We start from the raw sequence: 15330 nt of genomic DNA, 5'->3' as shown, positions 1-15330 counted from the left end.
AATATTCAGGCCACCACTGATTTTGTTGATGCTATGTCCTTGTAAATTCTTCTCTTGTACTTGGGTTGCACCCTCTTGATATGCACTCTGTGATTGTTTTTCTCTTTGCTCATAAAAAAAAATCCAACACTTAATCTTACTATTAATTGGGAGAGGGTTTAAAATAGGAAATTGATTGATGTCATCAAATGATATTATGAATTACAAATGAAAGTTCAGACACACCCAAGGAAATTCTGCCAAGATATGATAACATGTTGAACATATGAACATGTAATATACACTGAATAAAACCATAAATACAAATACAACAACAAATAGCAACAAATTTAGGGTTTTACAACACATTTCAGGAATTTCCTAACTGTGTCTAACACAAAACAGGAAGAACTAAGCCAAAAATTGAATCTCTCTTCCACTCTACACAGGGACAGCCTCAACCAGCTTTGCAAAGTAGAACTGTGTAGAGATGAAATCTCTCTTCCTTATCCTCCACCCAACATTTTGCAATGCCCTCTCCACATCTGTCTCTGCATGGAGATATGCCCTTGTCGCCTTTGAAGGCCCAGGGAACAGCTCTCCCACCCTCTTCAACAAAGTATAATACAATGTCTTTGGTGCAAAGCTTAGAATTAACCGCTTCTTGGCTAATGACGCAAGATGGGCAATCATCTTGTCTGCATTGTTCTGTGGGTAATGTATCAAAACATCAAGACAGATCACTGTGTCATACTTTCCATCTAAACTCTCCAAGTCCCTTGCTTCAAATTTCGGCATCACTGGTGCAGGTAAAAGGTCATCCTTTCCCATTGAGAGCTCTAGCCTTGCCTGCATAAAATTAAACAAGTAATTTAAGCTCCTAATCAATGCAAGAGGAAGCTCTAAAATTAGATGGTGCATATGGTGTACAATTTACCAACCTTGGAAGTCCTCCACAAGTGGAATGTCTTTTTTCTTTTTCCATCATCAATTTCAACCAGGAGCATAATTTCAAGGCAAGTCATGTTCGTATGGATAATAAATGCACCCATGGTTACTAAACTCTTGAATAAATCATTGATGCCACTAAAATTTAAATTTTTGCAATGAGGTTATTCAACTTCACAAATACAGAAATGTCCCTTTTTCTATCTAGAAAAAACTTCCCTTTGTGAAATTTGCTCGCATTACCCAAGCATACCACCTTTTTAAAATTTTTCTTTTCATTGGAATTTTTTATTAATAATAATAATTTTTTTTTCTCACTACCCCTCTCTTCCCCGCCAGATTCGCACCATCACCAGCATAAATCTTAGCCCCAGCAACTGTGTCGCTGGCCAAAGGTGTGAGAGACAGAGTGTGAAGAAGAAGAGGAAACATCCTAACTTAATCATTTGACCAACCCACCCACCATTACTTGGGAGAAGAAAACCGACAGTTAATCTCAACTCACCTTGAGTACCACTTCATAACACTTGCAGACTCACGCAAGTTTTGTGCAGTCCCATACCAGCGGCAACAGTGGCTGAGACAATGATTGTAGCAGGACCTATGGCGTGTTAACGATAGAAACCGGAATTGTAGCTGCAGGAGGCGCAACTGTGAACGCTCAGTGCGAAGCAGAAGGCAAAGGAAGTGTCAGAGTAAGAGGAGGAGCAGTTCTGTGCAGTAAGCGATCAAGGCAGGTGAAGAGCGGCCAAGAGGAGGCGTAAGCAGTGGCAGACTCTGACCAGTCTCTCTTCTTCATGGACTGAATCTTCTTCTTGCATTGGGCTTAGGTTTTGGGGAATTTGGTACAATTGAAGTGGGAGGATACGTATTGGGCGGCATCTTCCCAGTCGTGGCTGTTGAGCTTGGCTTAGTTTCAGAGCACCCATTTGGTTTTGTATGCCTCCATAAGGCCGGATAACACCACTTTGCTCCATTTGTCTCTCGTCAGTCTATCGCCATCCCATTGCTGCCGCAGACAAGTGGCTTTTTGGGGGCAGAGTAGTCTTTGTGCTTGGTGATGGTGGTGCTAGGGAGGAGGAGAGATGGGGGTTCGGTTTCCTAGTTAGTTTGTTTCTCCATCTCTTCTTCTAGAAGAAGAAAAGGTCTTCCCTGCACTCCCTCTCACAACATCTCTCTCCAACAAGAATGTCACCGTGGTTAAGATTGACGCTGACAATGGTGCAAATCCAGTGGGAAGAGAGAGAGGAAAGGAGGGGTTGGTATTATTATTATAGATAAAAAAAATCCAAAAAAATCGAAAAAAAAAAAAGAAAGTGGCATGCATGTGTCCCAAATCTGCCATATGAGCAATTCAACCCTAATTGGATACAAGTAATGAACACAAGTTTTACCACGAGCAAAGGAGAAGAAACAAAGGGGTTCCACAATCTAAGTACACAAATTTTATTGAGACTACAATGTTAATTTTGTACATACCTGCCTTTTATCCAATAATACTTCGTTAACAAAACAACCTGCACTGTTGGCTCTCATATTAACACATTAGCCACCAGCATGAAATGCCAATGAGGGTAAAGGAAATTTTAACTTCGGGGTAGTTATCAAGGAACACATTTCTCACAAGAACAAAACCCACACCGATGATTGAACCCAACACCTCAGCAGACATACATTTCGGATTCCATAAATGCCTAATTCAATTAATCCAGCTGACCGTCTAGTTGATAACAGGATTTCTTTAAAAATGTTATATGTTCGTCGCTGCAATTTTTTTAATGTGGTCAAAATATAATTATTATAAATAGTTGTGGTTTCAATTTAATAATTATACTAAATTTATGTGAGGATTGCACTGATTTAGACAGAATAGTCCCCAAATAACAGCCTAACCTGTAAAGCAACAACAACAGTTAAAGCTTACTTGCTTCTCGGCTTCAGCAACCATGGCGGCGGAGATATCACTCGCTGACACGATCGCCCCTCGCTTAGCCAGAGGAATCGAAAGCGAGCCAGTCCCACAACCCGCATCGCACACGGTAACACCTTCAATCGACCCTTCTTCCATCAACATCTTCACAGCACTCTCGACGGTCTTCGCGTGCCCAAGCCTTATATCGAGCTGTACTCTGTTCACATCGTCAGCATCTCCGTAGATTCTCCTCCACCTCTGGAATCCCGCGTTGTTGAAGTACTCCTTCACGACCTCCTTGTCGCCGCCGCCGACCTCATCGGCCTGGAGCCGCCGCCGCCGCTCGGGATCAGCGAGGGAAATCGCCGCGGCCAGCGCGGCCATGGAGCCTCCGCCGATGACGGCGAGCGGGGCGGCGAGTGAGGAGACGTCGGCGGCCGAGGAGAGCGGCGGGGTGGCGGCTGGAGCTAGGGGTTTTCTGCTCGAGGTTTTGTGAGGTTTGGGAGAGAAAATGGTGCCATGGTTAGGGTTATGGTTGGTTTTGAGGTGGAAACAGATGGGAGAGGAGAGTCTGGCGAATACCGTCATTGTTTTCTTCCCGGCCGGCCGGCGACGTTACCTTTCTGCGCCCGCGAGAAGAGGCGGGGAGTTGAAACGCGTCTTCTCGGTGATTGATAAGAGGCAGTTTCGGATAAGGTGCGGATTGACGCTGGATTCTTCTGGGTCCCAGCTTTTCTAAGCCGTGTTTGGTTAGTTAACAAAAGCTGGTTTAATTAAAATAATAATTATAACATAAAATTTTGGTAATTTGTATGAAAATATGTTATTAATTTTTACAAAATAAATTACTATTTGAATTTTTTTATGAAAACATTGTTAGAAATAAATTTCATTATGAAATGGCTTTTTTAAAATTTAATGTTGGTATAAATAATAGGAAATTATGTTTATTTTCTTTATTATCAAGTTTTTTTTTTAATCATTTTTCGTATCATTGGTAAGAAAAATTATACTGCGAACTAAACATAATCTTAGATATTATTCATATCTTCAATTTTTTTTATTTGTATTTCTTAATAGTGAAAAAACATATCACATAAACGTAATTGTTTATATTAATAATTTTTTGTTGTTTTGAATTAATGAATTTCAACTTTTTTGTGAAAAAATTAAATAAAATTTTACAATTTCAGATTTTTTGACAAACTTGCATATTGCCAAGCTATTTTACTATCCAAATTTTTTTTTTTTTGGATTAAATGAATCATTTTATCTTTTTTTTTTAATAGATCTTGTGAATTTAAAAGACAATTAAAATAAATTTTTCCAATTAAATTTAAAATATTGAAATAATAATAATAATAGTTTTTTACAATATATTTTTTACAACATCTCAATTGCCATATACAATAAGTTGTTCTCATGGATTTTAAAATATATTAAATAAGTAAAATAATGATAATAATTTTCATTTCAATTATAGTGTTTTTAAAATTATATTTCTTTTATTGTTTTAATCATTTTTTTTAATTTGTATTTGATTTAATGACAAAAATGAGCATTTTTTAATTAAAATTTTTATTTATTTTAGTTTTATAAATATTAATCAGCTAGTCTTCAATTTTTAATTTCTGTTTTAATTTTTATTTTTTATTTTTTATTTTCATAATTTATGACAATGATGTCATAGGGCCCATTAGTTGTCATGTTGTATTTAATAAAATTGTATAATGTAAGATTGTATGGATTCATGATATTTATTAGGTAATGGCTTAGGCCTTGAGGCATATAGGTGCTTTTTAGTGTAAAATTTTCTCACATTAGCAATACTATAATTATTTTTTTATTGTTAATTTATGTGTTTTTTTATTATAAATAGTTCACAAGACACTTTAACAATGCATAATTTTTAAGAATCTCGTAAACATAGTATTAGTTACTTACAGAAAAAATAAACATAGTATTAATAATTAAAAAAAAATGATGATTTTATGTGGTACAATGTAGTCATGTGTGGTCCATGTATGAGAAGTTATGTTTAGTACAATTACATATATTGGTTAATTGGTTATTTAACTGGTTAATTGGTTATTTAACCAAAATACATCCAGGCTATTTAATTAATTTCGAAGGATAGCTTTCGTTGAAGGATATTGAGTTGGAAATTTGATTAAAAAAAAATTATGAGACGCGTTCAAATTTTCTCCATACGGGGAACATGCACATTCACAACCCCAAATTCATCATCTAACGATGCAAATTGGTTTTTAAAGTGTAAGTCCAAACCTTTTTTGAACAATCATCAATAAAAATAACAAAATAAAGTGTACCACCACGAGACTTAACTTTCAAAGGATCACATACATCGGAACATTAGATTTTTTTAGTAACAAATTTTGTACGAAAAGGAGCACTATATTACTTACCGACCAAACAATGAACACAAGTTTTAAGAGGAGTACCTTTCATTTCGGGTAAAAGCTTCTTTTTGAACAAAAGTTGCATTCATTTTTCACTCATGTGCCAAAGTTGCTTATGCCACAAATCGGTGGAAGAGTGACTCTCAATTGCATTTACAATATTATTACCAATTTTAACTTACATCATGCAAAGTGTACTAGTCTTCTTACCATTAGCCACCACCACCCTTTGCAAGCTCCCATTTTCCATCACCAAAATGATTGTCAAACCCTTCATCATCAAGCTTTTCGATAGATATCAAATTTAGCCGAATGTCAGGTACATGTATCGCATCTTTGAGCACCAACTTGCATCCAAGTTTTGTGTTGGAGTGTCAAGCATGGATCCAAGCCATCCATCTGATGTAGAGATCCAATGACTGTTGTGTGTGTTTTGCGTTGGGGGGCATTGATGTAATTTACTTTTTTATTTGTAAAATAGAAACAGCAAGCCCGTGGGTTTATTTTTCTGCTTCAGAACAGATTTTAGCTGAGACTTCTTGCTTGAGAACCTGAGAGTCTTCATCGGCCAAGAGATAGCTTTCAACCGTTGTGCGAGAGAGAGGGATACGGTAGGAGGAGGGTTCGGCGTTGGGGGTCTCTAGCTTCCAGGGAAGGTTCACGCATAGGTAGGGGGAAGGTAAACACAGATCTAGGTCTTAGGGGGGGTTTCTTTTGGGGAAATTAAGAAGGAATATAGGAAGAAGCCTAGAGCTCTTCGCAGGTGCGAAAAGGGGTTTTCTTGGGTTGTTCTTTTTTTGATCAAAAGGGGTAAATGTATATTGATCAAAGGGATATGTACAGATAAATCTGACACATACACTGGGCAGGGAGGCCACAGCTCCCAATCACAACTAGGAAGAACCTAGAAACAAATACAATCAAACCTGGGCATACCCAGGGCACAGAACTTACAAACAAGGTAGCAACAAAACTAGGAAAACCCTAGAAACAAAGTACAATCAAAACTGGGCATACCTAGAATACAAAGACAACGCAAGAACAAAAGAGCTCAAGGAGGCCGAGATCCCTTGTTCCATTTCATCCTTTTCACATTTTGGAACTCCTTATTTTGTACCAAAGCACTTCCATAGGAAGTACCAATGATCGAAGGCCCAAGAGGGGCAGTTCCATTATCGATGGACTTTCCAGTTTTAACCAAACTAGCATGGGAAGCGTTACCTTTTCCCTTACACAAATAAGGTTTTCTCCCCCCTTACAAGGAAGAAGAAGCACCAATCTTAACTGCGTCAATGGACCCTGCAATGTTAAGCTTCTCAGCAATCATGTCACTAGACTTTCTTGGGTTGTTCTTGAGTTCTTGTGTCACTAGACTTTCTTCGAGGAGATTGGTAAGGCATGATGGTAAATTTGTGTACATATATTTATTTCCACCGTCTTTAATAAAGCGTCTTCGAAGGTGAGTTCCTGTCGTGAATATAGGTCAATTTTTGGGTTAAACCATGTAAATGCGTTCTTGTGGTTTTGGTGATTTTTGCATGTTTATATTTTGCTGAAATTATTGTGGCTTTGTTGAATGTTGATTGGTGAATAATATTTTCTTGATCAGGCTTGGCATAGACATCAAGGGCCTCCATTGGCAAATTTTATACCACATTATTGCACCGAACATAGGGTAAGGGTCTTTTAACTCATCTTAACCTGACCAAGTCATGAAAATAAGTACACTTTTAGGGTTTTTTTTTTATCAAAATTTTTTTCTTGAGGAAAAAATAAAAGAAAATAAAAAAGAAATTTAGTCTATATTATATTTTTTTCTCTGTATTAAATACTATTCAAAAAACTAATTTGATTACAAATCAAGAAAAATCAAATGTTAATGATGAACATTATTAAATTTTTGGATTGTATGCCCAACCATAATACATTTTAAATAACCAATAAAATGCTTGGATTTTTGGGTGATTTTGATGAAGTTTAAACTTTAAAATGTGACGGAATTAGGCGATCTAATTTGATAATTTCTCCTAAAGTATACTCTCACCCGTCTGGGTTGGGGTGCTAAATGCCAATGTCATGTTTTATAGTTATCACATACTAGGGAACTTAAAACTCGGGTCTTGATTATATTTGTGTTGAACAATTTGAGCAAAATGTAATGCAAAATTATATAGAATTTTTTTTTTTCAATCTTCATTAAATTGAAATCTAAAACTTAAAATTCACACTGCAAAGTTGAATAAAACATATTACAAAGTAGAACAACTTACAAATTTACTGAAATTTAAATTTAATCCTCAAAATCTATACTCATAAATTTTCTATTGAGAGAATCATCTTTATCTTTTTAGGTTTTGGTAGAAAGTAGGAAAGCTGAAAATTTTGTAATTTGGGTGTTGAACTACTCAAAATAAATTCAACCAAAAAAAAAAAAAAAGTGCAATCATCCTCTCATAGAATTGGAATTCATAACTCAATATCTAGATTTTTTTTTTTAAAAAATTTCAGATGCAATTTATGAGTAGGCTAGTGCTTTTTCAAGAGGGCCTGCATATTATTGTTTTTAATCTGTTATTCGGCGCACGCGCGGGGGGGGGGGGGGGAGTGAGTGAGAGAGAGTCCTGATTAGCTTTTAATAATTAAAGCAAGATAAGTCCACGAAGTACTAAAAATTAAATTTAAAAATAAATAAATAAACAGAGTGATGGTTCGTTTACCTTTCTCTTGCTTAGATCCTCCCCCTCGCAATCAATAAGAGAAGCACCATCCTTAGAAACCGGCCGTAGTCCATGGATTGTGAATTGTTGGTCCGGCTTTTTGATTCAGGGGGTTTAGACAGTGCTACATAATGCGTTGGGCCATTGAAAGGTGAGCTTAAAGTAATCAACGGATTCTACATGGTAGAGAGGGATGAAGAGCAAGAGTGGAAGAGTAAAATGAATTTTGACATTTTTATTGGAGCCAGTAGCTATGATGGAAGCTTGTCCAACTTAGTGCATATTTATATTGAAATTCTTGAAAAAAATTTCATGAAGTGGGCTTCATTCTTGTGGAGTAAGGCATGAAAATGTTCTCCTTACTAAACTAAATCTTTCTACAAATGGCAATAATTTAAATTTAATTGTTTTATTGTTAAAATCATTCTATTCTGAGGATAATTTTAAAATTTTATATTTTGTAAAAGAAGATGAATTGTCATTCTAAAGCAAATAAAAATGGAAAATATATGTGTGTATGCATATTACTCACCCAAATATTGTGTTATTCGTATTTAACATCTTGAGCTACATAATAATAAACATTCAAAATTTTTATCGAAACCAATGATGAAGTTGATAAATTTTTTTCCATTTCTATTTGCTTTAAAAAAAGAAACAATAATGACACATGTCAATCAACGGAGGTTACACATGTGTTATTTGCTTTAAAAATTTATAAACTTCATCATTGATTTGGATAAAAATTTTGAATGTTTATTGTTATCTAACTCAAGATGTTAAATGCAAATAACACAATATTTACGTGAGTAATATGCACACACACACACACACACACACACACACACACATATATATATATATATATATATATATATATATTATTTTTATTTGCTTTAGAATGACAATTCACCTTCTTTTACAAAATATAAAATTTTAAAATTATCCCCAAAATAAAATGATTTTAACAATAAAACAATTAAATTTAAATTATTGCCATTTGTAGAAAGATTTAGTTTAGTAGGGAGAACATTTTCATGCTTTACTCCACCAGAATGAAGCCTACTTCATGAAATTTTTTTCAAGAATTTCAATATAAATATGCACTGAGTTGGCCAAGCTTCCATCATAGCTACTGGCTCCGATAAAAATATCAAAATTCATTTTACTCTTCCACCTCTTGCTCTTCATCCCTCTCTACCATGCAAAATCCGTTGTTTACTTTAAGGTCACCTTTCAATGGCCCAACGCATTATGTAGCACTGTCCAAGCCCCCTACATCAAAAAGCCGAACCAACAATTCACAATCCATGGACTATGGCCAAATTCTAAGGATGGTCCTTCTCTCATTGATTGCAAGGGGGAGGATCTAAGCAAGAGAAAGGTAAACAAACCATTACTCTGTTTATCCATTTATTTATTTATTTTTAAATTTAATTTTTAGTACTTCGTGGACTTATCTTGCTTTAATTATTAAAAGCTAATCAAGACGCTCTCTCTCGACGCCCACCCCCCCCCCCTGGGCGCGGGGGCGGTGCGCAAAATAACAAATTAAAAATAATAATATGCAAGCCCTTTTGAAAAAGCACTAGCCTAGTTTCACTTATAAGGAAGACTTTGATTTTTAGATTTTTCAATGGGAAAAGCATGAAAAATGTTCACATATAGAGCCATTTCGGCAAAGGGAAGAATAGGTTCTTTGCTCGAAGCTCTCAAGAGCCACGGTATTCTCAAATTTAATTTCACAAAAAATGTACCAAAATTTTGAATATATTAAATTTCTTGTTTTTTTTGTTTCTTTCTTCAATAGGTATAACACTAGGACAAACACCGTGGAAGCCATCGGATATTAGTGCCGCTATCGAATCCGCGGTTAGCCATGTCCCACAACTGAGGTGTAATATGCATGCATCCAACACAATTCAACTGCATGAGATAATAATATGTTTGGACCTTACTGGAAATCCTGTTTCTTGTCCCAGTAAAAATAACCGTAAACCATCCAGTTGTCGATCTCCAAGTGGAAATGTTATTTTCTTTCCGTTAAGCTTTATTCGTCCGGTAAATATAAATTTTTTTCTAATTTTTTATTTACTTATTTATTTATAAAAAATGCAGTGCCCCTATCGTCTGTTTTTATTTTTATTTTATTTTCTATTTTTCAGGGAAGATGATGAATTATTCTCTATCTCTCATTCTTAGATGGAAATTCGTGGAGCATGCCCAAATCGCTAGGCCAATAAATCAGTCCCTCTCTCTATGTAATTCTTGTATGGGAATTTGTGCAGAATGTCCAAGCAATTAGACCAATAAATTAGTTTACAGAAATATCTCTCTCTCTATGAAAATGTGTATTCCTTGATAATTTTTCTTTTCTTTTTCTAGTAATTTCTGAGTTCCAAACAAAGCCTAAATGAAAAGGGAATAGAATGACGAACTCATTACCCCCTGCATCGGTTGAATGTTCAAAGAACCTCAAATATCATAATAATAAGAATAACAATAACAACAACAACAACAACAACCCACCTCTGCTTCTTTGAAATGGCAACTCACTTAAAACCCAGAAACCATCGAGAGGTACTCCTCTAGGCACCCTAAAGATTTAATTATTTTATAAATTTAATGATTTTAGATATATTAATATCAATGTTTGCATATGCAATTTTAATTGTAGTGTTTTATCATGGATATACATTCACGTGCACACAACCATATAAAATGCACACAGAAGGGAAGGAGAAGGCCAAAGGAGGTGCAAGAATTGTCTCATAAACAATCATTTAATTAGTCAATACTGCCTATGATGAGCACACCATACATGTTTTCAAACCAAACAGTTAATGACAAATTCTAAAGTAAAGAAAAAAGTGTTAACGAAATTAACGGAGAAAATGGCGTAAATTTTCATACGCATGTGTCTAATCCTTTTATAGTTGCAAGCCAATAATTTAGTCATTTGCCCATTTAAAAAAGGGACAAAATATACTTAGACCCTTCAACTATATTTTTTTTGTTGTTGGTTAAAAAGAATCTCTTCTTTTAGTGAAAAAAATAATTAAATCTAACAAATTAATATAATCTTATTGACTTTGACTTATAAATAATTAAATAAAATCATCCTTATAAGTTTATGAAAAGTTATGATTAGTTAATTTTATTATATGAGCATGAAGAAGAAACCTATATTTTTGTATCTACATGTTTTCTTTTCTTTCTTTTTTGATGAAACAAAAATATTCATATATCAAAGAATAAAAGCAATAAATTCATTTATTAGCTTACATTATAAAATTGAATAAAATTTAACTATTGAAAATTAGCAATTACTTATTAGATTATAACCTTATAATAGAATTAGATAGGTGAAAAAAAAAATAACAAAAAGGTAGCCAACTAGAGCACTTTTTGTTTTTGGGTCTTTTAACTTGCGAAAAAAGCCAATCAAATAGTGAAATTTGGACCAAAAAGCTTGTTACAATGAGGCAAGCCACGAAATTTATGATGACATGATCATATTAGCACAAAATTAATGTATGATGAACTCATTGTCTCTATGTTACTAAAGCCAATAAATGAGTAGAGACAAATATATACATTTGAAAATGAAGGGAGAGTGAGACGTTCTGCAACAATTAGATAGTCAAACAATTGTATCCATCCATAAAGTCTTGAAATTTATGTAAATTTTATTTCATTTTGGAATTTAACTTGCAACTCTAATGAGTCTTTTCAAATATATCCTACTTAACTTTTCAACATAAATAATATGATTATTGTTTTTCAATCACTCATTCTAGTCCTTTATCTTATTTTAAGAATTATAATTTTTTTATCTAAGCATATTTTACCATTATAGTTAACATATATATATATATATATATATATATATATATATATATATATTATCTCATATACTCTTATGATATCGTTATCTCATCTCTTCTACTTTTACTTTTAGGATCATTAGTAATAATTGCGTAGTTAATCAGCAAAATTATCTATACTTAATGCCTTGAATATAAAAAAAATCATGTAGTTGTAATCATTTGAAAATTGTTGACGATTTTGCATAGTACATCGACGGTTGTGCATAGTCCTTCCCTTCTGTGTGCATTTTATATGGTTGTGCGCACATGAATGTATATCCATGGTATAACATTACAATTAAAATTGTATATGCAAACATTGATATTAACATGTCTAAAATCATTAAATTTACAAAATAAAAAAAAAATTGTAATTCTTAATTTCTCCATATTGAATGCTCGACTACTTGATTCTCATCCCATTTTATTTCACAAACCAAACATGAATAAAACTCAAATGAGAGAGAGAGAGAGAGAGAGAGAGAGAGAGAGAGAGAGAGAGAGAGAGAGAGAGAGAGAGAGAGAGATTCATTGAAAATGAGGATTTTCACTTTAATGTAATATATTATGATAGCTTTTCCCAATTAATAAGTATTCCTAAGTTCCAAAGTGAAAACAAAACAATAAAACTACGTAGTCAGACTTAGATTGAGCAACAATTAGAAAGTCTTCATTATTCAAAAAAACGCTTATCATCACATAGTAGATTGGCATATTAAAATGGCTATTGAGGTCGTGGAGGCACAACATATGGGGGTGGCGCTGCAAAGGGTGCTTGTGGGATATAATAAGGTGCCATTGGTGGTGACGGCGGTGGCGGTCGAGTAGGAGGAGGAGGAGCATAGTTTTGACCCCCTAATTTTGGAGGCACAACATATGAGAGTGGCGCTGCAAAGGGTGCTTGTGAGATATAATAAGGTACCACTGGTGGCGGTGGCGGTAGCGGACGAGGAAGAGGAGTATGGAAAAGATTTTCAAAAATCTCAAAAACCTCTCCTAAGGTTTCAAGAATCTCTCTTAAAATTTGTCGCAAAAATAAAAACTTTCCCTATATTTTTGTAAAAAAGATTGAAAATTATACAAAAGACTTTTTCCTTCCATGTGCTTATATACATGTATTTTAAATATTAGACATATGACAATTTAATCCTAAATTTATTAATATCAAACATGTAAAGAGGAGTATGGAAAAGATTTGAACAAATTGCAATACAATTTTATATTACATCTCATTCAAATCCAATCCAACTATAAATCTAAGGCTTCTCCAAACATAGGAAAAAATATTTTTCATAATTGAAAATTTAAACCATGCGATTAGGTAGGAGTATGGATATTTAGATTTGAACAAATTTTCAATACGATTTTATATTACATCTTATCCAAATCCAATCCAACTACAAATCTAAGGCCTCTCCAAACATAGGAAAAGATATTTTTCATAATTGAAAATTTAAACGCTGTGTATGGATATTAGGATTTGAATAGATTTGAACAAATTTAATTCGATTTTACATTACATCTTATCCAAATCCAATCCAACTACAAATCTAAGCCCTTCCCAACATAGTAGAAATCTTAAACTTAAATTTGTGTTTTTGAATCTAAAAATGGAGGGATAATAAAAATACCAAATTAGAAGGGCATCCTCCTGATTTGCCATCTTCACATTGAATTCAATGGCCACAACATTCAAACTTCTAAACAGCAAATCCTTGCACAATTTTTCATTTGCCTATAATAAAAAACAAAACCAGAATATTTCAAAACTAAAGAACAAAAACATGGACAAAAGATGGAAAGAGCAACCCCTGTGGCTGTGGCTGTGGCTGTGATTTTGTTTAGTCCATCAATCATACACCCTTGTCTTCAACAAGTAATGAGCAACTTTTGCAAGCTCAACTTTGATTTAAGAATACAAATGTTGAATTTCTATGCCGTCTGGAAAAAAAAAAAATCTACTGACCAAAATTCCTCAACTAGAGCTAGTTAATGTCAACATCCATCAGTTTCATTATGGTAGGGTGTCACTCTATTACAAATGCATTTTGTAAGTTTATAAAACATACATTACTTGTGTGCTCCAAAGTTTTAAATTTATTATTTTTAAATTATATATTTGGAGATATCTTAAATTTGAAGTTGTATTGAATTTGAATAAGATGTAATATAAAATCGAATTAAAATTTGTCCAAATTCACTAAAATCCAAATCAAAGGTTTGAAATTCATACTTTTAAACGCAACGTAAGAGATTATGAGAGCTGAGAAGACAGAAAGATAACTTGTAAAATTAAGGGTGTTTTAGGAAAAATAAGAAGAAAAAAATATGTACTCTCTTTTCTCTTATATCACATTTGGTTTCTAGAAAAAAATAGGTTAAGAATGAACTATAATGAAAATTTGAATACTTTCATTGTCTATAATATTTTATGTTAAGATGTGTTTATTTTAGAGATTAAAGTTTACTATATTGCATGAAGTGGAGTGGACTAGTTATAACAGATATTTTGCTTTATATTTGGATTGTCATCTATAAAGAATAGTCTAATTATTCAAAATATTAACATACCACTGCATAATTGGAGTTGTCAACCAACCTTATACATTGTATAAATGGATCAAGGGTGTAGTGATCCGAAGAATAATAATATTTTAATAATAAGAGGGAGAGAAAATAGAAATAAAAACAGAAGGAGGCCGTAGATTTCGTCGACGATATTACATTTTGGAGATAATATTAAATAATCAAAATTTCAGAAAATTGTCAGGCTTCGTCGACGAATATATGGTTTCGTCGACGAAGGCCTTAAGGATTCCGTCGACGAACATAGGGTTTCGTCGACAAGAAAATACCGAGAAAGGGTCTAGGGTGGTCTGAATTTCGTTGACGAATACAGGGCTTCGTCAACGAAATTATTAAAGATTCGTCGACGAAGTGACGTAGCTTGTCGACAAATCTAACACTATAAAAGGAGGAAAATCGGGATTTTTATCAGTTCTCTCGCCGCTCTCTCTCTCCTCTCTCTCTCTCTCTCTCTCTCTCTCTCTCTCTCTCTCTCCTACGACTCTCTCTCCTTTCTCTCTTCATTTCTGGCCCCACTAGTCGCCGGATCGACTATTCGAAGCTACCACGACCCTCTTGGTGGAGTTCTCTACGCATCTACCGGAGTGGATCGTTGGAAAATCGGAGTTGGAAATCATCCCAAATTCAGGGTAAGACCTTTTAGTTTCCTTTTGGCCTTGTGGTAGTTATGGGAAATGATACCGGTAGAAAAATACTGATGTTTAGTTCTGGTAAATATTGGTTTCAAGGTATTTTGTAGGAGGCCCTGCGGGTATCAGGCTAGAGTATAGTAGGGGTTTTTCAGAGATAAGGTAAGAGATATATGCTATGCTAGGAAATTTCTAAATATTATGCAGTGTATTTATTTATGAAAAATTATGTATTAAAGTATGGTGTGGCTTGAGAATATGTATGTAGTA

At 34.1% G+C, this 15330-nt stretch overlaps 1 protein-coding gene across 1 annotated transcript; it reads right to left on the bottom strand.

Moving 5' to 3' along the window:
• Positions 1-157: 157 nt before the first annotated feature.
• Positions 158-6806, bottom strand: LOC131159416 (magnesium protoporphyrin IX methyltransferase, chloroplastic). Its single transcript, XM_058114299.1, has 2 exons — positions 2852-6806; positions 158-828 (listed from the first exon to the last, which is right to left on the bottom strand). The coding sequence occupies exons 1-2, from the start codon at positions 3425-3427 to the stop codon at positions 421-423; spliced, it is 984 nt and encodes a 327-aa protein (XP_057970282.1). The 5' UTR covers positions 3428-6806; the 3' UTR covers positions 158-420.
• Positions 6807-15330: the final 8524 nt, after the last annotated feature.

This window comes from Malania oleifera, chromosome 7, assembly GCF_029873635.1.
Source record: "Malania oleifera isolate guangnan ecotype guangnan chromosome 7, ASM2987363v1, whole genome shotgun sequence".
NCBI classification, from domain to species: domain Eukaryota; kingdom Viridiplantae; phylum Streptophyta; class Magnoliopsida; order Santalales; family Ximeniaceae; genus Malania; species Malania oleifera.
The sequence above is the reverse complement of the archived record's forward strand: the minus strand, read 5'-3'. Positions and strand labels throughout refer to the sequence as shown.

Coding starts and splice junctions, on each gene's coding strand:
- LOC131159416 (XM_058114299.1), bottom strand. CDS start 3,427: ATGACGGTATTCGCCAGACTCTCCTCTCCCATCTGTTTCCACCTCAAA. Junction 829..2,851: donor TTGCTGAAGCCGAGAAGCAA/GTAAGCTTTAAC, acceptor AATTTTATGCAG/GCAAGGCTAGAGCTCTCAAT.